Here is a 23394-nt window from a genome sequence, read left to right as displayed (position 1 = left end):
CAGCCTGGGCAACAGAGCAAGACTCCATCTCAAAAAAGAAAAGAAACCAGCTTCAGCCTGAACCTGTACCTGGCCTACCGTCCCGGGCGTTCCTCTCTGCATCAGCTCCTGTGGGCCCCTCTGGTTTTAGATTCCTTCATCAATGCTGCCTCCTGAGGATTTTCCTTCCCCCTTTTCTTCCTTTTTCAAGCTGTGTGCTATTTTCTTCCCCCCAGCATTTCTGTATCTGGAGCTGCAGGAGAGCCTTCCTCGGCTCAGTCCATTATGTGGCTAGAAGTCCCCACTTGCCTTCCCTGTACCCCAGTGTTTCCATCTCTCCAGTGGGGATAAGAGTTCCTCCCGCTTAGGGCCATCATGGGAATCACATGGGATAGTCACAGTGTCTGGCAAGGAGTGGATGCTCAGCGAGTGTTGGTCTCTTCTCTTAGGACAGCTATATTTCAGCAGATGAGGAGACGGGTGCAGTGGGGCACCGAGCCTGAGCCGATGGGCTCTCAGACCATTGCTGCCTCTGAGACCCCATGGTGCCAATTGCATCCCTGGGGGACCAAGGTCACTCTGGCACAGGGTCCCTGCCTTCTCAGCACTTACAGCCCACCTGGGTGAAAGATGAACTAATGGATGAAAAGGGAAAAGGTGAAAAAGTGACAACATGAAAACTCTTCACAGCTGGGTGCAGTGGCTCACGCCTGTAATCCCAGAACTTTGGGAGGCCAAGGTGGGCGGATCACGAGGTCAGGAGATCGAGACCATCCTGGCTAACACTGTGAAACCCTGTCTCTATTTAAAAAAAAAAAATACAAAAAATTAGCGGGGCATGGTGGTGGGCGCCTGTAGTCCTAGCTACTCGGGAGGCTGAGGCAGGAAAATGGCGTGAACCCGGGAGGCGGAGCTGGCAGTGAGCCGAGGTTGCGCCACTGCGCTCCAGAATGGCCAACAGAGCGAGACTCTGTCTCAAAAAAAAAAAAAAAAGAAAAATCTTTAAACGTTCAGCAATTCAACTTTTTGTATCTGCTGTCGCCAGGCTGGAAAGCAGTGGCACAATCATGCCTTACTGTAGCCTCAAACTCCTGGCCTCAAACAATCCTCCCACCATGGCCTCCAAAAGTGCTGGGATTACAGGCATGAGCCACAACTCCGGCCTTCTTTTTTTTCTTCAGTTAGGTATAACTTACAGAAAAAGGCACTGATCTTAAGTACATAGCATGAAAAATTTCTGACATATATTTTTACCCATGTCACCACCACCCAGATCAAGACAGAACATTTCTGGTCATGGGGCATCTGTGGGCTTCCCTGTGCCAACCCTCTCCCAAAACCAGAGGAGATGCCCAGGCTTTCACTGGCCACCAGAGACTCGCTTTGCCTGTTTTGAGCTTCATAGAAATGGAATCATACAGTATGTACTGATCAGTGCCCTTTCCCCAGCATTCTATCGTGAGCATTTGCACATATCATTTAGTACTCTCCAGAAACAATGGCCTCTTGGAATCCAGTTGTGCAGAGCCATCGTTGCTTAAACCAGACTCCAAACCCTTCTCAGGGACAGGCCCTGGGTGGCTCTGGTGAAAAAGACAAGGACTCTGCCCACATGGGACTCCAGTCTAGAGAGAACAAGCCCTCGACCTAGCAGGGAACCTGGTGGCAGAGCCTGGGCTGAACAAAAGCAACAGGTGCAGGGCAGGCTGATGTCAGCCCAGCCCCAGGACTCCAAACTGTTAAGGCAGGGACAGGTTGTCGGTGGTCAGGGTGGGTGAAAGGTCTTCACCACCCAATGGCAGCCAACTGGCCAGAGAGGCTCCATGACCAACAGCACCATGGTGTATTTTGAGGAAGGCAGGAGGGAGGTTGGAACCAGCCTGGGCCTGGGGGACCTCCGAGCAAAACTCTTGGCCCCAGCCTTGCCCAGACTTTATCTCATGTCATCCTACTCATGGATAGGTAAGGGTCTCCCATTTCCTGGGGCGGAAACTCTTGTCCAAAGGCACCCTGTCGGGCAGAAGGGCCAAGGTGCTCCCGATTCCCAGTGGGGACTGCTTGGGGATGTCTGAAATTGATGCTCTCAGCAGATACTTCCAGAAGAGAGAGGGTGGACCTGGGGCTGTCAGGGTGAGGGCAGTGGGCTGAGGGATTGGGGTGGTGGCGACGTAAGGGGAGGCCTCTTGGGGAGGGGTGTGGGGTGTGCTTGGGTCCAGCGCTAGAGGTGCATTGCAGCCTCCTGCCCGCTTCTCGCCTGTGCTGTCCATAGGCTGGGGCAGAGCCACGGCAACGCGTGAATTTCCAGTTCTCCCACTGGGGCCCTGATCTCAGGCTCTCCATTTCCTAATGTGGAGGAGACACTGGTGCCCACCCACCAAGGCAGTTGGGAGGAATAAGAGAAGCTGTGTGGGGGGCCCCTGGCATCTCACCCAGAGCCGGTGCGTGTGTGAGGAAGGAGGGCTGTTCTTCACCCACCCCACCCCAAGAGCCAGGCACATGTCGGAGCTGGGCCAAAAGATGAGAATTGTGTCCCCAGCCCACAAACATGCTACACGGTCTTGGACGAGACCCTCCCACTCCTCCTGACCTCGCCTCCCGTTCTGTGCAGTGGGAGGCCTCAAAAGAGGAAGCCGCTAGGGAGCCTCCTCTCTAAAGGAGTAGATCTGATAGGGCCCCGGGACAGAGAGGGGCCCCGCAGACTCTGGGAGGGACTCCAGCTCTCATAGCCAGGATCCTGGTCCAGCCCTGGAGACGGGATAATGGCGGTGGGAGGCAATCTTTGAGCCTCTCCTGTGGGTCAGGTGTGTCACTTGCCTTATCCAGCCCAGTCCTTAGAGTGACCCTGAGGGGATGGTGCCAGCAATGTCATTTGACAGGGAAAGAGACTGAGGCTCAGGGAGGTGACACAGCTAGTACTTGGAGCAGCTGGGATTTTTTTTGTTTGTTTTGGAGACGGAGTCTCTCTCTCTCGCCCAGGCCGGAGTGCAGTGGTGTGATCTCGGCTCACTGCAACCTCCGCCTCCCGGGTTCAAGCAATTCTCCTGCCTCAGCCTCCTGTGTAGCTGGGACTACAGGTGCACACCGCCACATCTGGCTAATTTTTCGTATTTTTAGTAGAGATGGGGTTTCACCATGTTGCCCAAGCTGGTCTTGAACTCCTGAGCTCAGGCGATCCGCCTGCCTTGGCCTTCCAAAGTGCCGGGATTACAGGCGTGAGTCACCACGCCTGGCAGCTGGGGTTTTAGTTGAGGTCTGTCTGGCACTAAAGCTGTAGATTTGTTGCTGGACACACACACGTGAGAAAGAGGGAGAGAGAAAAAAGTGTTCTTAGTTCTCATTTTATCTCAAAACCATAAAGCCCCATCCAGAAGTCATTATCAGCCAAGAGGGATGGAGGCAGGTGATGAGAGATGCAGAATGTCGTCCTTGATAACTAATCTAGAACTAACAAGAGTGAGATCACCTGGCTCTTTTGAATTTGACACATTAAGCAAAAGGCAAGCTTCGCTTTCCAGCACTGCTATTAACTCTGCCACCAAGTCAGGTTCCTGCTGAGCCTACTTTAATGAATAAGCTAAGCAGAGTTTATAATTGATGGCTGGCTACATCAGGGGACCCCTGCTGCTGGAAGGAGTTTATTGAATAGGTTAAACATTACTCTCTTAATTGTGCTAGCACAATTCATTTGCTGCCTTAGCAGCTCCTCTCCCTACTGGGTAGAAGGAATGAGCATGGGCTTTGGAGCCAAGCCCAGCCCTGCCAGTGTCTGTCTGTGCTGTGTGGCGTTGGGCAAGTCGCTCGTTGTCTCTGAGCCTTGGTTTCTACATTCTGAGATGTGAGCAGAAGACCCCAGGGTCCACGGGCTTTTCTGGAGGATCTGGATGGCACATATTTATAAACCACAGGCGTGTTGTCTGGGTGGACAGCTATTGCACCCTCCTCCAAGTTCAGGCATTCCAGCCTGAGCAATCAGAAGTGGGGGGATCTGTATGTCTGGAGATGGGAGGCTGTCCTCACCCTGCCAAGTAACTGTCTCTCTCTCTGTTTAGAGAAAGAGAAAGACCCCAAGTACTGGCGAGACCAAGCGCAAGAGACACTGAAATATGCCCTGGAGCTTCAGAAGCTCAACACCAACGTGGCTAAGAATGTCATCATGTTCCTGGGAGATGGTGAGGCCCGGGGGCCTGTGGGGGCCGGGTAGGGTGGGGAGACAGGACACCTAGCTAGGAGCCCAGGGAGCCAGGCTGAGTTGAAGGGGGCTGTGTTGAAGGGGCCAGGGCTCTGCAGGAAGGGTGTTTAAAAGGATGAGGGGTCAGGCTGTGGATTCAAGAGGCCTGCTCTGCCAGCTAGCCCCCTGAGGATCTGGGAGGTAAGGGAGAGGGGGGCTACTCCCTGACATTGACAGAGCCATGCCCGGTGCCAACTGCCCGAGCCTGCCTTGGTACCAAACTAGAGAACTTCTGGGTACCCAAGTAGGCTGACTGGAGAGGCAGGAGCACGAGAGACTGAGGCCCCCACTCCCCACCGCAGGGATGGGCGTCTCCACAGTGACGGCCACCCGCATCCTCAAGGGTCAGCTCCACCACAACCCTGGGGAGGAGACCAGGCTGGAGATGGACAAGTTCCCCTTCGTGGCCCTCTCCAAGGTGAGCCCCATCCCCAAGCCCAGTTCAGGTCTGTATAACCAGTATCCAGGTCGAGCATCTGAACATGACAGCAGCCAGAGGTCCCCTGACCTCCCTCCATGCCCAGCTCACTCCCCACCTGCAGCAGCCACCGTCCTGACTTCTGACACCATAGCATCACTGTACCTGCGTGTGTGTGTGTGTGTGTTTAGAGAGAGGGTCTTGCTCTGTTGCCCAGGCTGCAGCACAGTGGTGCAGTCATAGTTCACTGCAGTCTTCAACTCCGGGGCTCAAGCCCTCCTCCCACGTCAGCCTCCTGAGTAGCTGGGACTACAGGTGTGCACCACCACACCTGGATAATGTTTTAATTTTTTTGTAGAGATAGGGATCTCTAATTCTTGGGCTCAAGCGATCCTCCAGCCTTGGCCTCCCAGTCTTGGGATTACAGGCATGAGCCACCATACCTGGCCTATATATGCTTTTTTCTTTTTTTTTCTTTTTTTTTTTTTTTATTGAGACAGAGTCTTACTCTGTCTTCCAGGCTGGAGTACAGTAGCATGACCTCAGCTCACTGCAACCTCCGCCTCCTGAGTTCAAGTGATTCTTCTGCCTCAGCCTCTCGAGTAGCTGGGATTATAGGCATGCACCACCATGCCCAGCTAATTTTTGTATTTTTAGTCGAGACGGGGTTTCAACCTGTTGGCAAGGCTGGTCTCGAACTCCTGACCCCAGGTGATCCGCCCACCTGGGCCTCCCAAAGTGCTAGGATTACAGGCATGAGCCACTGTGCCCGGCCTGTATACGCTTTTGCCTGAAGTTCTAGGTCATTCGTTCTTTTCTGAGGTGGTTCGTGAAGTTGATTAAGCTATAGGCATACCTCAGCTATACTTTGGGTTTGGTTCCAGACCACTGTAATAAAGCAAATATTGTAATGAAGCAAGTCACGCATTTTCTGGTTTCCCAGTGCATGTAAAAGTTATGTTTGCACCCTACAGTAGTCTTTTAAGTGGAGGACAGCACTATGTCTAAAAAAACATATATACCTTAATTTAAAAATATGCTATTGCTAAAAAACACTAATGAAGTGAGCCCTGTTGTTGGAAAAAATAATGTTGATGGACTTGCTTGACGCAGGGTTGCCACAGATCTTCAATTTGTAGCAAACGCAGTGTCTGTGGAGTACACTAAAATGAGGTATGCCTGTACTGACCTAGGTCGTTCAAGGCAGTACGCACTGCCGGGTAGCTATTGTTATCGGTGGTGGTGATAGTGGCATTATGTAATAACCTCCAGACCCTGGGTCAGGCCCCAGGCTCACTTCTGGGGGAGCAGCGGGGACTGTGGTGCCTTCTGTGCCTTCAAGGCGCTCTCAGGCTGGTGGGGAAGGGAGACAGGCAAATAGTTTCGGGGTCTCTGCCAAACATCTGGATGTAGGGCAACCCTGTGATGGTGGCCACAGGGCAGGTGGCAGAGAAATCAGAGCTGGTCTTGGCCCCACCCTTCCCTTCCCCAGTCCCCCTCCCCCTCACTTTCACTACCCTATCCCTAGGACCCCCACTCCTTCAAGAAGGTCCCTCCCTCTCCCTTCTCCAGGACTCCCCTGCTCCCCAACCCCTCGCTGGCTCCTGCAGCCCCAGGCCCAGAGAGAGGCCTCTGCTGACCCCACCTGAGCCCCACTCCTCTGCCGGAGACTTCTCCGTACTTTGGAGAGCTGGGGTCCTGCCCCAGTGCTGCCAGGGTGCAGGGAATGACGGCAGGAAGCAGACAGATAGGTAGTCCTGTGGCTCTTGGGGGCTTCAGTGGGCAGTGGGCCTGGTCAAGGCTATGGGGTCCTCTCTGGTTCCTCACGCCCCAGACCCGATGGTGTGAGTAGAGGAGGGGTGGGTGGCTGTAGGGGCGAAGTCCTGGCCATCTCCTGACCCTCCTCTCCCACCTACAGACGTACAACACCAATGCCCAGGTCCCTGACAGCGCTGGCACCGCCACCGCCTACCTGTGTGGGGTGAAGGCCAACGAGGGCACCGTGGGGGTAAGCGCAGCCACCGAGCGTTCCCGGTGCAACACCACCCAGGGGAACGAGGTCACCTCCATCCTGCGCTGGGCCAAGGACGCTGGTGAGTGCGGGGAGCAGCGGGGAGCAGGGTCAGCTCCATGGCCTGTCCCGGCCTCAGTCTTTCCGACTCTGTCATGGGAAGGGGCTAGAGAAGGCTTCTCTGCAGGGCTCCCAGCTATGATGTCTGAGAGTCTGTAATATCCATGGGATTCCTTCCATGACAGGGGAGGCTGGGGGTTCAGGCTTCACCCAGTGGTGGGTTCTGCTCCCAGTTCATTTCCCTGAGTTGATTCTTTATTTGACTATAAAATGGATGGGAACATAAAACCCTCATAGGTTTGGTGTGAGGAGGGAGAAGTCGGCCCAGGGCTAGCCTGTGGGGTGCAGTCCATGGCCACGCCCCTTCCCTCTTCAGAATTGGGAGGCCCAGCCCGTGTCCTCAGGAGCTTTAGTCAGGGGCCAAGGCCAAAACACAGGTGACAAGGCCAACATGCAGGTGACAGAGCCACAGTCCACTTGAGATCCCTCAGGGGTCTTGTGGGCACCTTGATGAAGGGGAGGACTCCAGCCCGGGTGCTCACATCTCGAGGGCCTTCAGGGTGAGGGGAGAGGGTCCCAGAGGCAGTGTTCCAGCCGCTCAGCTACTTAGAAGCCACTGCCAGACACCTACTGCTGTGGGTGGGGAGACTGAGACCAGGCAATTCTCAGAACTGAACGGGGTCCTGTCTTTACAGGGATGGGGGGAGGGAGGAGGCAGCTGGGACACCCCGCTCTGTGGATAAAGCCGAACCTGCCCCTTCTGCACCCCAGGGAAATCTGTGGGCATCGTGACCACCACGAGAGTGAACCACGCCACCCCCAGCGCTGCCTATGCCCATTCAGCTGACCGGGACTGGTACTCAGACAACGAGATGCCCCCTGAGGCCTTGAGCCAGGGCTGCAAGGACATCGCCTACCAGCTCGTGCATAACATCAGGGACATTGACGTGAGTGCTTGGGGGCAGCCAGGCAAGGACGGGGCAAGGCGGGGCCTCTGGTGGGCAGGAGGCCTCAGGCCCAGGCTGGCCCGGAAAAAGCAGCCTGGCCTGGCTCCCCACACACCTGGGAGGCTCCCAGCCCATTAGGGGATTTGCGGTTGGGCAGGCAGGCACTGTGGGATTTCTCTGCGGTGGGGCTGCGGGGTGAACCCTCATGTGACCGCCACCGCACCCCAAGAACCAGGCACCCAGGGATGATTCCATAAATTGGAACCTGGTGCTGTGCCCACCTCTGCCCCCCACTACACAGGGAGGTGGTGATGGCCAACTGGCGTCTGCCTGCCCTGTGCATTCACATGGGCACAGATGGGCACATATCTGTACACTCAACCACCAGCATGCCCGGCGAAGAGCTGGTGTGTACAGTGGTTGGTTAGTGCCAGCTCTCGTGTTTAAAATTCGAGTTCCAGACCTCGCCCTGCATTTTGCTAGCTGTGTGACCTTGGGTCAGTTACTTAACCTCTCTGAGACTTCCCTTTCACAACTCCTTTGTGAACTGTGCCTGCCTCATAAGCTTATGCCAAGAACTGATTAAGATAATCCCTGTGGAGCTCAGCACAAGACCTGAGGCCTAGCGAGTGCCCAGAAGGTGGTGGCACTTATGCAGGAGCCACACGTCCTTGCCCTGAAACACACTTCAGCAAACTGAGCTGACTCATGAGGCAGAAGTCATCCATGTGGCGCTTGCTCTCTGTTCTTTTCCTTTTTTTTTTTTTGAGACAGAGTCTCCCTTTGTCGACCAGGCTGGAGTGCAGTGGCGCGATCTCAGCTCGCTGCATGCTCTGCCTCCCAGGTTCACGCCGTTCTCCTGCCTCAGCCTCCCGAGTAGCTGGGACTACAGGCGCCCGCCACCACGCCCAGCTAATTTTTTGTATTTTTAGTAGAGATGGGGTTTCACCATGTTAGCCAGGATGGTCTCGATCTCTTGACCTTGTGATCCGCCCGCCTCAGCCTCCCGAAGTGCTGGGATTACAGGCGTGAGCCACCGCGCCCGGCCTACTCTTTGTTCTTAAGTAAGAATGCCCGGCTCATTCCTTTCAGGCTTTTATTGCCTACTGTGGGGGACTGCTGAGGCGATCTGGGGACTGGAATGGGGATTCGGTGAGGGGCCAGAGAAAGCCCCCCGACCCAGCTATGCCTCACCTCTTTCTCCACCACCAGACAAACTCACTTGTCTTCAGCCCTCCATACACTGCCCCCACAAATTTCTGGGGGCCACTTGGCCCCTCTACAGTAGAGACCCATGTCTGCCCTTTTCCCAGCATGGTAGATTAAGTACCCCCTTTCAGGACACACAGTGCTGTTGGCCCTTTCAGTGAGCAGACATCTGAGGCCAAGCCACCCATCCTGGCTTGCCTTCACCCGACACATGGCCTGGGGTGAGTCCCTTCCCCTTCCTGCGCCTCGGTTTCCCCACCTGTGCAGCAGGAACAGAGAGCCACACTTGCATGCTCCCAGGGCCGTGGGAGGCCGTGATGAGGTCATGGATGTGAGAACATTTGTTGTACAGGCACAGGGTATAACTACATGGGGACTGCTCCTCAGAGGGGTTTGTCAGGGACAGCCTGAGCAGGGGACAGAAACTTGAAGGAAATTGGAGGGGAGGGAAGATATTTCAGGTGAGGGGGTGGGAGATGAGGAGGCGGGCCACAGGGGCCACGTCAGGGGCACAAGCCAGGGAGTGAATGAGGAGGGAGGACCTGTGTGAGGACCCCTTGCTTTCCTCCTCTTCCTTTCTCTCCCAGCCCCACCTGCATCTCCATCACCAACACCCCCCCAAAAGCCTCCCAGTCTCCAGACTGTACATGAAACAAAAATCCTGGTGTCCACCCTGAAAATAAATACTGTCGCTTAAAAAGAAAGAAAGAAAGAAAGAAAGACGCAAACCCAAACCCCAAAGCCAAACAGCAAGTCTGTTATTTGGAAGTTTAATGAGCCCGTGTGAAGTCGCTGCCGGGCTGGAAACGATGAGGCTCCCTACAGGAAGATTGGGGGCTTCGTTTTCCACTCTGAAGATGCCAAGAGGTCAGGTTCTGTGGGAATAGTTGAGGGGGGTGGGGCAAGGGACTCGTGACCTGGGGTCCCCTTCTCCTTCCCCTCCCAGCCCGCCCTGCTCCCTGAGCTCCTGGCTACAGCGGGGAGCAAGGACTCTGCCTCTCTGAACCACTTGTCTCCCCACTGGCAGTAGAAATGCCTTCCAGTGGCAGCCACCCGCTGGGTGCTGGGGACTTCCCTGGGTGACTGCCTTTCTTCCTATGATGGTTCTGCGGATAGATGTTAGTTGTATTTTATTTATCATTATTTTTCTTTTGAGATGGAGTCTCACTCTGTTTCTAAGGCTGGAGTGCAGTGGTGCGATCTTGGCTCACTGCAACCTCCACCTGCTGGGTTCAAGCGATTCTCCTGCCTCAGCCTCCTGAGTAGCTGGGATTATAGGCGCACATCACCACACCTGGCCAGTTTTTTTTGTATTTTTACTAGAGACGGGGTTTCGCCACGTTGGCCAGGCTGATCTCAAACTCTGGACCTCAGGTGATCCACCCGTTTTGGCCTGCCAAAGTGCTGAGATTACAGGCGTGAGCCATCACGCCCAGTCTATTTTATTTTATTTTTGAGACAGGGTCTCGCTCTGTTGCCCAGACTGGAGTGCAGTGGCATGATCACGGCTCACTTCAGTCGTAGCCTCCTGGGCTCAAGTGCTCCTCCTGGCTCAGTCCCTTGAATAGCTGGGAGCACAAGTCTGTACCACCATGCCCGGCTAATTTTTGAAACAAATTTTATTTGTATAGACAGAGTCTTGCCATGTTGTCCAGGCTGGTCTCAAACTCCTGCCTTCAAGTGATCCTCCCGCCTCAGCCTCCCAAAGTGCTGGGATTACAGGCATGAGCCACCGTGCCCAGCCAGTCGCATTTTATGGATAGGAAAACTGGGGTCAGAGAGTTTAGGTGGCAGGCCCTTGATCAGTAGGTGATAGAGTCAGGGTTCAAACCTAAATCTGACTTCAAAGCTCATGGCCATGACCACGGCCTGGATCCAGGCTGGTCCTGGGGCACCTTTCCCACCTCTCCTGCCAGTCTGTGCTCCTGGCCCCCTATGCATTCTGCAAAACCTAGGTTCTAAGGTGGGAGACAGAGTGGAGGATAGAGCAGGGGACCTATGAGATGCAGGCCTGGAATGGTGGATCTGGGCCCAGTGTCAGCCAGGCTCTGCAATCCCAAGGTGTCAGCCAGGGGCAGTGGCCCGGGCTGGCGCCCGCGGTGACAAGAGAACACTAGTGTGGTGGTCACCGCAGGCGGCTGCTGTTATGCTCTTGGCCCTATTTTTAAAATAGTCAGGACTTCAAACATGGACTCCCAAGGAAAACAAACAGTCCCGCGTTCGTCTGCCCGCACACACCAGCCAGTGGGTAAAATTAGCCTGGTGGTGACTACACAGCCATGAGGCTCGGCCCCGCTGTTTGCCCAGGCTGCGGTGGGCTGGCTCCCAGCTGTGGGCTGCCCCAGAGACCTCCCTGGCTGGAGCCTCTCCCTGCACGCGTTCAGCCTGTCACCGTGGGAGAGTAGGCTCCGGGAGTCCCTGCCCTCTGCCACATGAATACAGCAGGGCCCTAGTGCCATAGCTGGAAAAGCCCTGGGTTTGAATCCTGAATCTGCCACTTCCTGGCAGTGTGGCCTTCAGGGGAAAAAACCCATTTCTGTGCCCATTTTTTCAGTTGGAAAACAGGTGACCAGGGTTTGTTGCAGCCTCGGGATGAAGTTGAGTCAGAATGTATGTTAAGTGTTTAGTGCCTGACACACACTTAAGATACATTCTGACTCAACTTCATACCAAGTCTGATGGTCTGATTCTTATTCAAGTAGGAGTTATGTGGATTGCAGGAAGCCAAGTAAGGTAAGTTATCAGCTCCTCCAATATCCCTAGAAGCGCCAAACCACAGTCCCGATAGACTCATGGTTTCATCTCCCCACAGAGGACAAGTAAGGCCCGGAGAGGACTGAGGCCTGGCTCACCAGGCTGGGAAAGTGTCCACACTGTCCCCAGGGACTCCAGGAGTCCAGGTTCCAAGCCAAGGTCACTGGGGCTTCTGGGCGTCTTGGAACCCTGCAGAAGTGATGGCTCCTGTCTCTTTTAGGTGATCATGGGGGGTGGCCGGAAATACATGTACCCCAAGAATAAAACTGATGTGGAGTATGAGATTGACGAGAAAGCCAGGGGCACGAGGCTGGACGGCCTGGACCTCGTTAACATCTGGAAGAGCTTCAAACCGAGACACAAGGTAGCCTGTGTTGGGGCCATGTGGCTGCCGAGGTGGCCTGTGATGGTGAGAGGCTGCGTGACCCCCACTCTGAAGCTCTGTTGTCCTCTATAGAAAGGGCATCAGAATTCTTCCCTCCAGGGACTCACGTGGACTAAGAGATATACAAGCGGTAAATAGGCGGTGACTGATCATTTCCTTCCCTTGGAGGGGACACGAGAGAGAGGTGGACGGTGAGGAGGAGGCTGGGCCAGGGAATAACCTGCATGGAGATTCAGTCACCCTGAGCACCTATTGTATGTAGGCCCCTGGTGGGGCATGCCTGAGACACAGAGGCTGAGCCAGATGGCCAAGGAAACATGGAACACTGTGTGCCTGCATGGGGGATGCCTGGCTCTGTAGGCACCCTGGGGGGACAGACCACAAGGAGGGGCCAAGAAGCCCTAGGCAAGTAGGAGGGCGGAGGGAAGAGGCAGCACTGTATGGATCGGGGGAGGACATGGTTGGCCCCAGTGTGCAAGCCACAGAGGGAGCAGGGAAGCCCTCCACAGTGAGTCCCCCTTGGCTGGGGGATGGAATGGATTGGGGAAGGGAGGTTGGAGGCACCTCCAGAAGGACCTCAAGCTCTGGCTCCTTGGAGCGGCCTCTGGCCCTTTAAATCTGAGCTGCTGGCCTGCGGGCCTGGGGCAGCTGGGGTCTGGAAATGACTGTGGTCAGGGCTGAAGACAGTGGGGAGTAGCCTGGCAGCCACTTTGATGTCACTCTGGGGTTGGGTTTCTGCGAGTTCCAGGACTGGCCCCTGGGGAGGCTTCGTGGAATGAGGCTGAGCCAAGAACGAGGTGGGGGTAGGGACTAGGGAAGGGCCCCGTGGGGTCAGTGGGGGTGTGGGACTGAGCGGCTTTGAACCTTTCCATCCCTTCTGAGTCAGCTCAGGCTGGGCCAGAGCCCCCTCCCAGCTCAAGCCAGAGAGACACCAGCCTCAGTTTCTCTACATGGCACATGGGGCCAGAGTTTCAACCTCCTTGCCCAGCTTACCCTGGAGCTCGGTCTAAGCCTCTTAAGATGGGGAGAGAGCATCTACACCATGGCCCCAAGCCTGGCCACATTGGGTATCAGTCAGGTCCCCTGTAGGCCCCACATCCCTAGAAAATCATGCCTTAAGAGTGGGTTCCAGAGTCAGTTTCACCTTTACCATTCAGTGGCTACATGGTCTGTGTGCCTCATTGCCCTTATCTGTAAAGAGAGAGTAACAGGAGCAACCTTGGAGGGAGAGGGCGCAGGAGAGTCACCTCCAGGAAGCAGGGGCTGGGGGTGGCAAAGCCCCACTTTCTGAGCCTCTCTGCCCTCCTCCCCACAACAGCCCCTGAGGCTTGAAAAGCCACTGATCCCACTGTCATTGCCAAGAGAAGGCAGGGGGTCTTCTAAGAGCAGACAGCAGATCCTTGGCAGTGCTGGGACCCTTGGTCCAGGCCAACGTGGTGCCCTCTCCAGGCCTGGCCTGGCTGGCTTCTTTCCATGGACTTTATTCCCTGGGGAAACAGCCCCACCTTTATCTCCCGTCCTAGATGGGGCCCCCAAAGCAGAACTAGGGCTTTGCTTCCTCCCTGGCACTCCACGGCCTCCCGAAAACACAGCCCAGGCCTGTCAGCCCTCAAGGCCTCTAGAGACCTGTGCCTGGCTCTTCTTTGCCCTGTGATCCCTCCCTCCTGGGATAGCCTTCCCGACCCCAGGCTGTTAAATTCCCACTTGTCCTCGAGGGCCCCATTAGAACATCACCTCCACCAGGAAGCCCTCCCTGGTCCTGTGTCTGGGCTCACGGCCTCCCTGGGCTCTATCAGAATTCTCATCCCCTTGCATTATACATTATAATGTGCTGTTGAATCATCATTTCTTGAGGTCAGGGATGGTGGGTCCTCAGGGAGGGATTTTTAAGTGAAGGAGGGAAATAAGTAAAGGCCTCAGACTCCGATAGCTGCTGGGGTCAGTCCTTCCGACTCTCCCTAGCTCCCGGCATGTGCTGACACAGCCCTTCCTCCTAGCACTCCCACTTCATCTGGAACCGCACGGAACTCCTGACCCTTGACCCCCACAATGTGGACTACCTATTGGGTAAGTGGAGGGAGTGGAGTGGAGGATGCATGGCTCAGAGCCTGGTGGCCGGGGCTGTGTGTGGCCAGCACCTGGGGACAAGGCTCCAGCCTGACACTCACTTAGGGGCCTCTACTCTTGGGCTCCAGGACCTGGGAGAAGCAAGGAAGGGGGTTCTGATTCCTGGAATTAGGCCTGAAATCTGCTGGCTGTGCAGGAGGATTAGTCCCATTGGGCACAAGAAGAAACTGAAGCTCAGAGAGGGGAGTGGCACACGGCATGTGGCACAGCCGACAGGGGTACAGCCCAGGCAAATTTGAGCCCTGGCTGGGAACTGGGACTTAACGGCTCCTGGGCCATGGAGCCTGGGACCTGGAGTCAGCTCTACTGTGTGCATGGACAGGGCAGAAGCCAGCCAAGTTATCTCTGCCCATCCTGATGACTGCCCTCCTCCCCAGGCAGTGGGGAGCAGGTGGTGAGGGCACAGAGGCAGCTTCAGGTCTGGTGGGATGAGGCCCTGAGCACCACCACGCAGCTATCTGGGTCTTCTTTTCCAGCTGCCTGTAGTGCCAAGCAAGTGGTTGCAAAATCTCCTGCAGACATTTCCCAAGGAACACAGCTCCACGTCCTGGGTGTCATGAGAGGTTATGGGCTCAGAGCTGTGCGCCTGGTGGGTCCTCCAGACACATACACACAGCCTCTTGCTTGCCTGGCTCACACGGCACACACCCAGTACCACACGGGCTGTGCATGCACCCATGTATCATGCTGGTTTTGCTCATGGATCTTAGAGCCAGAGTGCTGGGTTCAAATCCAGCTCTACCACCTCTAAGCTGTGTGACCTTGGGCAAGTGATTTCTCCTCTCTCTGCCTCAGTTTCCTCTTCTATAAAGTAGGGATAATGACTCTCCCATAAAATGAAGATAGTGACGGGGCTGGAGACAACCCCCGGGTTGTCATGAGCATGACATGAACTTGTGTTGCATAAGTTATCCGTTGCTGTGTAACAAATTATCTCAAAACTTAGGCCAGGTGCAGGCCGAGGTGGGCAGATCACGAGGTCAGGAGATTGAGACCATCCTAGCTAACACGGTGAAACCCCATCTCTCCTAAAAATACAAAAAATTAGCCTGGCGTGGTGGCAGGTGCCTGTAGTCCCAGCTACTCAGGAGGCTGAGGCAAGAGAATGGTGTGAACCTGGGACGCGGAGCTTGCAGTGAGCCGAGATCGCACCACTGCACTCCAGCCTGGGTGACAGAGCGAGACTCCGTCTCAAAACAAAAAACAAACAAAAACTTAGGCCAGGTGCAATGGCTCACACCTATAATCCTAGCACTTTGGGAGGCCAAGGCAGGTTGATCACTTGAGCCCAGGAGTTTGAGAGCAGCCTGGGCAACATAGCAAGACCTCAACTCTACAAAAAAATTTTTTTAAAACTGGCTAGATGTGGTGGTGCACACTTTTAGTCCCAGCTACTCAGGAGGCTGAGGTAGGAGGATCCACCTGAGCCCAGGAGGTTGAGGCTGCAGTGAGTTGTGATTATGCCACTGTACTACTGCACCCCAGCCTGGGTGACAGAGCAAGACCCTATCTAAAAGAAAGAAAGAAAGAAAGAGGGAGAGAGAGAGGAAAGAAAGAAAGAGGAAAGAAGGAAGGAGGGAAGGAAGGAAAGAAAGAAAAAGAGAGAAAGGAAAGAAAAAAAGAAAGAAAGAGAGAGAAAAGAAGAAACCAGGTGTGGTGGTTCAGGAAGCTGAGGTGGGAGGCTTGCTTGAGCCCAAGAGTTCGAGCCTGCAGTGAGCCATGATCATGCTACTGCACTCCAGTTTGGGCAACAGAGTGAGATCCTGTCACAAAACAAAACTTAACAGTTTAAAACAAGAGTAGACATTTATTGCCTCACTCAATTTCTTTGGGTCAGGAATCTGGGGACAGCTTAGCTGGGTCTCCCATGACGTTGCAGTCATCTGAAGGCTTGACTGGGGCTGGCCCTTCCTGCATGGTTCACTCCCATGGCTGGCGAGTTGGTCTTGGCTGTTAGCAGAGGCCTCAGTTCCTTGGCACATTGCTCTCTATAGAGCAGCTTGAGTGTCCTCATCACATGGTGGCTGGCTTCCCACAGAGATCCAGGAGTATAGAAACAGAAGCTACAACATTTTATGCCCCAACCTTGGAGATCACACAAATGTCATTTCATTTCACTGAAATGTCGTTTCAGTGGCATTCTATTGCATACAAAGGCTAGTGTGGGAGGAGACCACACAAGCTTGTGAATTCCAGGGGGCAGGGATTATTGGACACCATCTTGGAGTCTAGCTTTTGCCTGCTCCAAAGCGCTAACAGCATGTGGCACAAAGTAAACGCTGTATGCGTTGGAGCTATTGTTTGGCTGTGTACCCGTTCACAGAGGACAGGATGTTCTGGAAGAACACCAGAATCAGAAGCACCAGCATAGGACACATGGGATTTTGTGCCATGGGCAAGGAACGGATCATTCTCCTTATGTCACAAGTGAGAAAACGGAGCCCAGTGAGCAGGGGGGACAATGATTCCAAACCTTCTGCTGTTCTGCTGCACAGGCCACCATGCCCTTCAAACCCAACATGTAAATTCACACACACCCTAGCAGCCCCATCGAGTCCAGGCAGTGGCCCACTGCCTTGGGGCCACAATCCTGCGTGCTGAGCCCTGCAGGCTGGAGACAGACTGACTGATGGATTTGAACCCCAGATCTGCCACTTCTCAGCTGACAATAGCAAGTTATGGAACACCTCTGGGCCTCAGTGCTCCTCCTCTGTAAAATGTGCATGGCGATCCCGCCACGCCATAGTGGTGGGAGTGAAGATGAAAGGAATTGGGGCTGGGCACGGAGGCTCACTCCTGTAATCCCAACACTTTGGGAGGCCGAGGAGGGTGGATGACCTGAGATCAGGTTTGAGACCAGCCTGGCCAACATGGTAAAACCCTGTCTCTACTTAAAATGCAAAAAAAAATTAGCCGGTGTGGTGATGCATGTCTGTAATCCCAGCTACTCGGGAGGCTAAGGCAGGGGAATCACTTGAACCTGGGAGGTGGAGGTTGCAGTGAGCCTGAGCCGAGATCGCACCACTGCACTCCAGCCTGGACAACAGAGTGAGACTGTCTCCAAAAAAAAAAAGAAAAAAAAGAAAAAAAAAAAAGGAATTGGGGGCCTAATTGTGGGCCCACAAAAATCACCCAGATAAGGATCCTCCCAGCCACCATACTCTATCCCCAGGTTGGCTGTGGGGAGCCTGCGTCCCCTGAGACAGCCCAAGTTCCTTGGGGTCCTCCTAGCAGGGTCACAGCCTCTCAGCATCCGCATCCTCCTGGTGTCCTCCTCAGGTCTCTTCGAGCCGGGGGACATGCAGTACGAGCTGAACAGGAACAACGTGACAGACCCGTCACTCTCCGAGATGGTCGTGGTGGCCATCCAGATCCTGAGGAAAAATCCCAAAGGCTTCTTTTTGCTGGTGGAAGGTAGGAGCCCCAGGTCTGCTGAGAGGGGGCTGCTGGAAACACGGCCCTGGTGTCAGGGGACGGAGAAGTCCAGCCCTTAAGGAGAACTGACTGGGTTTGGGGGTGAAGGGAGAGGTCCCTTTAGGAAAATGGGTTGTGGAAGGAGACGGGTGGCTCTGTGGACGCTCCCAGCCCAGCAAGCTGCTCTCTTTTGGGCATAGAGATGCAAGTCAGGTTCACCAGTCCAGGAAGGCTTCCTGGGAGAGGAGGCAGATTTCTCCCCTTTGGTAGTCTTTCTTGGAGACCTGGCCCTGGAGGGGCAAGCAGCCCCTCAACCTCACTGCCCTGAAAGGCAAATCCGTAGGCTCCGGCTTTCCCACGCTGTGCACTGACATTCCCAGGCTCCTCGAGCGCTGTCCAGGGGCCTTATGGACAGACCTGAATTCTTGGCCTGGCGCTGCCATCTGCTGGCGGTGTGACCTCTACCTGTGTGCTTCTGTTAAGTGAAGCCAAAAATAGCATCTGTCTCCTGGAAAGTGATTCACCTCCATTGTGTTCAGAGACATAAAGTACTTGGAACAGGACCCAGTAAAGAATAAACTGTGTGTTTCTATTATTAGCCTTATGGCTACACAATAGTTAAGGCAGGAACAATAGGAAGTGTGAGGAAGTGATAAAGATTCCAGAAACCTTCCAGTGCTAACAGCCCTTGTCCACCGCGGTTCCACATGTTGCCCTGCTGACATCAGTATGTATACACACACGCACATGCACACACGAATATATTTGCACATACGCTCCCCACGCATACACACATGCTCAGCCCCTCCGCCTTCCAGAGGCGAGTGTCTGCCAGCCCAGCTTGGCTGCTTTCTTGCCAAACCCCGGGGTTCCCACTCAAGCACAGCGGTCTCGGCCTGGCCCCGAGCAGGCCTCTGACGCCGAGGAGCCAGCCAGAAACCAGCGGTGGCGAACACGGGCTCCCCCGGGAACGCCCGGGAACGGTTTCCTTTGTGAGCAAGGCCAGAATGGGCCGGCCAGGCCAGCTGCTCCCAGAGCCACAACAAAGGGAGGACCCGCCCTGCCAGCCGGCCGGCCCACCATGAGGCTCAGGCTGGTGGGATCAGAGGGCTGCCTGGCGCCCAGGACCCTCCAAGCTGGGAGCATCCACCAGGCAGCGCCCTCCTGTTAGGGAGGGAGGTGTTCCTTTAAGGTCACAGAGCCCTCAGCTGCTGGGCCAAGCCTCCAGCCAGGCCCCTGCACTCACCCAGGGATGGGAGGTGGGGGCGGAGGGAGCGGGGACAGAGCTTTGTGGAACCTGCCACAGGCACTGCCCAGGCACTGGGGACTTTCGCCACCTCTGGGAGCTCCGTGCTTGCTTTTTAGAGGGGATGATTTGAGGTAGAGATGAAAAATGGGATTAGGACGAGTCACACCTGAATTCACATCGCGGCAAATCCCACCGTGGGCCTCCCCACGCTAGGCCTCAGTTGCTCCATCTGTAAACAGGACTGATCATATTCCTCTTTCCCAGCACTGCTGTCCAGGGGAAAAGAGACATGGGTGTGTCATGCCTGGCATGTTGTAGGGATTCCAGCATGCCCCCTTCACTACCTCCCAAAGGCTTCAGTGCCTCCTTCAAACAGCTAGAGACAGTGCTGGGAGGGGCGGTGGGAGGAGCATAGCTTCCCCGCCTGGTGGATCTGATTATACTTCTGGGCTTTGCAGCCCCCATGCATGTGCCTTTGGCCCCAGGGCTGTCCCTCTCTGGGCTCCATCAGGTTGAATGACTGCTTGAAATGCCTAGGCGGTGGTGCTAGCACAGAGTGGTGTCCAGCGAAGCTTCCTGTCCTTCCCTAGCTAACAAAGGTTAATCCAGCAGCAGTGTCATGGGGCCGGGGAGCAGATCTTCCTCCCCTCCTCTCTTACCCGAGGCCTTTGCCTTGGTGTCCCAAGGAGGCAGGATCGACCACGGGCACCATGAAGGCAAAGCCAAGCAGGCCCTGCACGAGGCGGTAGAGATGGACCGGGCCATCGGGCAGGCAGGCAGCATGACCTCCTTGGAAGACACTCTGACCGTGGTCACCGCGGACCATTCCCACGTCTTCACCTTTGGTGGATACACCCCCCGTGGCAACTCTATCTTTGGTAGGTGGGCCTTCTTTGGGGTGGACACTCCTGGGGTCTCCTGTCTACCCACTTGGGAGCAGGAGTGGGTGGGAGAGCCAGCAAGCCCAGAGCAGGGTAGGGACTCGATGACAACTGGGTGGGGAGGGAGAGTGACTGGGATGGTGAGAAAATACAGGGTGAGGCGGGGGAGTGAGTTGAGTGGTGATCGGGTGGACAGGCAGGTGGGTGGATGGATGGCCACATTGAACATGGCTGGGCGAGAACGTGGATAGATGAATGGGAGAGAGGATGGCTGGCTGGCTGGAGGATGAATGGATGGATGGATGGATGGATGGGTTGATGGATGGATGATGGATGGATGGATGGATGGATGGATGGATGGAAGGATGGGTGGATGGATGGATGGGTTGATGGATGGATGATGGATGGATGGAAGGATGGGTTGATGGATGGATGGGTTGATGGATGGATGGATGATGGATGGATGGATGGATGGATGGATGGATGGAAGGATGGGTGGATGGATGGATGGGTTGATGGATGGATGATGGATGGATGGAAGGATGGGTTGATGGATGGATGGGTTGATGGATGGATGGATGGATGGATGGATGATGGATGGATGGATAGATGATGGATGAATGGCTGGATGATGGATGGATGATGGATGGATGGATGGATGATGGATGGACAGATGAATGGGAGGGACATGAGTACAATGGGAACTGGGGAATGGTTAGTTGGAAGTAATAAGGTAGCTTCATGGAGGCATTGTGGGGCCCTTCAGAGAAGATCCCAGGGGTTACCAAGCCACCAAGGAGGCCAATCTGGGGGCTGGGGACTGTACTCCTGGTACCCCAACATGACCCCTGAACACCCCCTCCCTGTGCAGGTCTGGCCCCCATGCTGAGTGACACAGACAAGAAGCCCTTCACTGCCATCCTGTATGGCAATGGGCCTGGCTACAAGGTGGTGGGTGGTGAACGAGAGAATGTCTCCATGGTGGACTATGGTGAGACCCTCCAGGACCCAGGGCTGGGAGGGGACAGGGCACCCCTCGGGGAGGGGCTTGGGAATAGGGTGTCAGCTTGTGGTCAAGATCAGGGGTCTCAGAATGACTGGGACTTGAGTCAGAACAACCTCAGTTTGAATTGCCTTCTACAGTCTAGCAGCTCTCAGACTTTGGGCATGTGACTTCACCTTTCTCTGCTTCCGTTTCCTCTCTAAAAGGGTTCTTCTATCTTCGAAGGTTGTCTGAAGGACCAAATGGGTCTGATGAGCTTAGCATAGTGCCTGGCAGAAGTAGGTGCTCAATATTTTATACTCATTTTTCTTGGCTCTTTAATATTCCAGTATACAAGACTTTGCAGTTAGTTCATCCCATCCCATATTCTTCATTAGTTCTTGATACTCCCAGTGGTTCCAGGGGGTCTAAAGATGCAGCAATGGTAAGAGTCTCCCTCTCAACTCTCCCTGCTAATCCAAGCAGCCCAAATTGAGGTTAACTTTCTCTGTTGGGGGTTGATAATGCAGACTCCTATGTCAGAACAGGCTCAGATTCAAATCCTGTGGCCTTAGGCAAAATGACTTTCCCACATTGAGCCTCCTTTTCCTCTTCTATGAAATGGGAGCATTCAAGCCAGCCTGGAAAAGCTGTGTGCGCAGCGCCAGGCCCCTGGCAGGCTCTCAGCAGGCATTTCTCCTGGCCCACAGCTCACAACAACTACCAGGCGCAGTCTGCTGTGCCCCTGCGCCACGAGACCCACGGCGGGGAGGATGTGGCCGTCTTCTCCAAGGGCCCCATGGCACACCTGCTGCACGGCGTCCATGAGCAGAACTACATCCCCCACGTGATGGCGTACGCAGCCTGCATCGGGGCCAACCTCGACCACTGTGCCCATGCCAGCTCGGCAGGCAGCCTTGCTGCAGGCCCCCTGCTGCTCCCACTGGCCCTCTTCCCCCTGAGCATCCTGTTCTGAGGGCCCAGGGCCCGGGCACCTACGAGCCCGTGACATGCCAACTTCCCACTCCCCAGTGCTGCCCACCGCCTGGCAGCCCACCCCTCAAGGGGCAGGGAGGTGGGGGCCTTCTCAGCCTCTGCAACTGCGAGAAAGGGGACCCAGGAAACCAAAGTCTGCCGCCCACCTCGCTCCCCTCTGGAATCTTCCCCGAGGGCCAAACCCACTTCTGGCCTCCAGCCTTGCTCCCTCCCCGCTGCCCTTTGGCCAACAGGGTAGATTTCTCTTGGGCAAGCAGAGAGCACAGACTGCAGAAATTCTCAAAGCCTCTTATTTTTCTAGCAAACATATTTCTCCAGACCCAGAGGCCCTGAAGCCTCCATGGAACATTCCGGATCTGACCCTCCCACTCTCATCTCCTTCCCTCTAGAACCCCCCCGGGCCCTACCATGCTCATGTCCCTGTCCTCAGGCCCAGCCCTCCTTCAGGGGAGATGAGGTCTTTCTCCTCAGGACAAGGCCTCGCTCACTCACTCCAAGGCCACCGGGGTCCCAGAAAGCCGGTGCCTGGGTGGCCATCCTATCCAGTGTGGCCCAGGCCAGGAAGAGCCACCTGGCAGGGCTCACACTCCTGGGCTCTGAACACGCATGCCAGCTCCTCTCTGAAGCGATTCTCCTGTTTGGAACAGCAAAAAAAATTTTTTTTCTCTTTTTGGTGGTGGTTAAAAGGGAACACAAAACATTTAAATAAAACTTTCCAAATATTTCTGAGGACAGAGCTGAGTCTTTGTGGTCGGTGAGAAAAAGACTGAAAGAAGCTTATTTCTCTGGGAAGAGATGGCCTCAGGGCCCAGGGTACAGGTGGGTTGGACAGGGTGGAAAGGCCTTCTGCTGTCCTGGGGGTTTCACGCTCCCTACCTATGCCACTTTGGACACATTGCTTTGTGTCTCAGTTTTCTTGTCTGTGAAATGGGAGACAATCCACTTCTGGGTTGCTGTGAGGATTAAAGAGGAGGCCGGCCGGGCGCGGTGGCTCACACCTGTAATCCCAGCACTTTGGGAGGCGGAGGCAGGCGGATCATTTGAGGTCAGCAGTTCAAGACCATCCTGGCCAACGTGGTGAAACCCTGTCTCTACAAAAAAAAATACAGAAATTAGCTGGGCGTGGTGGCGTGCGTGCCTATAGTCCCAGCTACTCCAGAGGCTGAGGCAGGAGAATCGCTTGAACCCGAGAGGCAGAGGTTATAGTGAGCCGAGACAGCGCCACTGCACTCCAGCCTGGGTGATGGAGTGAGACTCTGTCTCAAAAAGAAAGATTAAAGAGGAGTGTCTGTGTGCCCAGAAACCCACAGCAAGGAGGACTTCAGGGGCCCAGTGGCAGCCCGGCTGCATGACACCCACAAACAGCACTACATACCTTGGCCCATTTCATTCATTCATCAATACTGACTACATGCTAGGCATGGTATTAGGTCTTAAGAATTGTTGGTCGGGCACGGTGGCTCACACCTGTAATCCCAGCACTTTGGGAGGCTGAGGCAGGTGAATCATCTGAGGTCGGGAGTTCAAGACCAGCCTGGGCAACATGGAGAAACCCCATCCCTACTAAAAATACAAAATTAGAAGGGTGCGGTGGCACACGACTGTAATCCCAGCTACTTGGGAGGCTGAGGCGGGAGAATCGCTTGAACCCAGGAGGCGGAGGTTGCATGAGCCGAGATCCCGCCATTGTACTCCATCCAGCCTGGGCAACAAGAGTGAAACTCAGTCTCAGAAAAAAAAAATAATAATAATTT

At 54.9% G+C, this 23394-nt stretch overlaps 1 protein-coding gene across 4 annotated transcripts in view; it reads left to right on the top strand.

Moving 5' to 3' along the window:
* Positions 1 to 22374, top strand: part of ALPL (alkaline phosphatase, liver/bone/kidney) — an 88776-nt gene extending 66402 nt beyond the window's left edge. For 2 of the 4 annotated variants that reach the window (XM_011933974.1, XM_011933971.1), the window contains 10 exons: positions 4029 to 4148; positions 4510 to 4625; positions 6544 to 6718; positions 7468 to 7643; positions 11827 to 11970; positions 13989 to 14058; positions 17398 to 17532; positions 19468 to 19659; positions 20534 to 20653; positions 21355 to 22374. In XM_011933974.1, the coding sequence (XP_011789364.1) occupies positions 4133 to 4148; positions 4510 to 4625; positions 6544 to 6718; positions 7468 to 7643; positions 11827 to 11970; positions 13989 to 14058; positions 17398 to 17532; positions 19468 to 19659; positions 20534 to 20653; positions 21355 to 21620 (1410 nt within the window). In that variant the 5' untranslated portion in view covers positions 4029 to 4132 and the 3' untranslated portion in view covers positions 21621 to 22374. The remainder of the gene's footprint in view (positions 1 to 4028; positions 4149 to 4509; positions 4626 to 6543; positions 6719 to 7467; positions 7644 to 11826; positions 11971 to 13988; positions 14059 to 17397; positions 17533 to 19467; positions 19660 to 20533; positions 20654 to 21354) is intronic. The other 2 variants (XM_011933973.1, XM_011933975.1) reach the window with 2 other exon arrangements.
* The last annotated feature ends 1020 nt before the right edge of the window (positions 22375 to 23394 follow it).

Source organism: Colobus angolensis, unplaced genomic scaffold, assembly GCF_000951035.1.
Source record: "Colobus angolensis palliatus isolate OR3802 unplaced genomic scaffold, Cang.pa_1.0 Scaffold130, whole genome shotgun sequence".
Classification (NCBI taxonomy): Eukaryota; Metazoa; Chordata; class Mammalia; order Primates; family Cercopithecidae; genus Colobus; species Colobus angolensis.
This window is presented reverse-complemented; position numbering and strand designations above follow the sequence as displayed.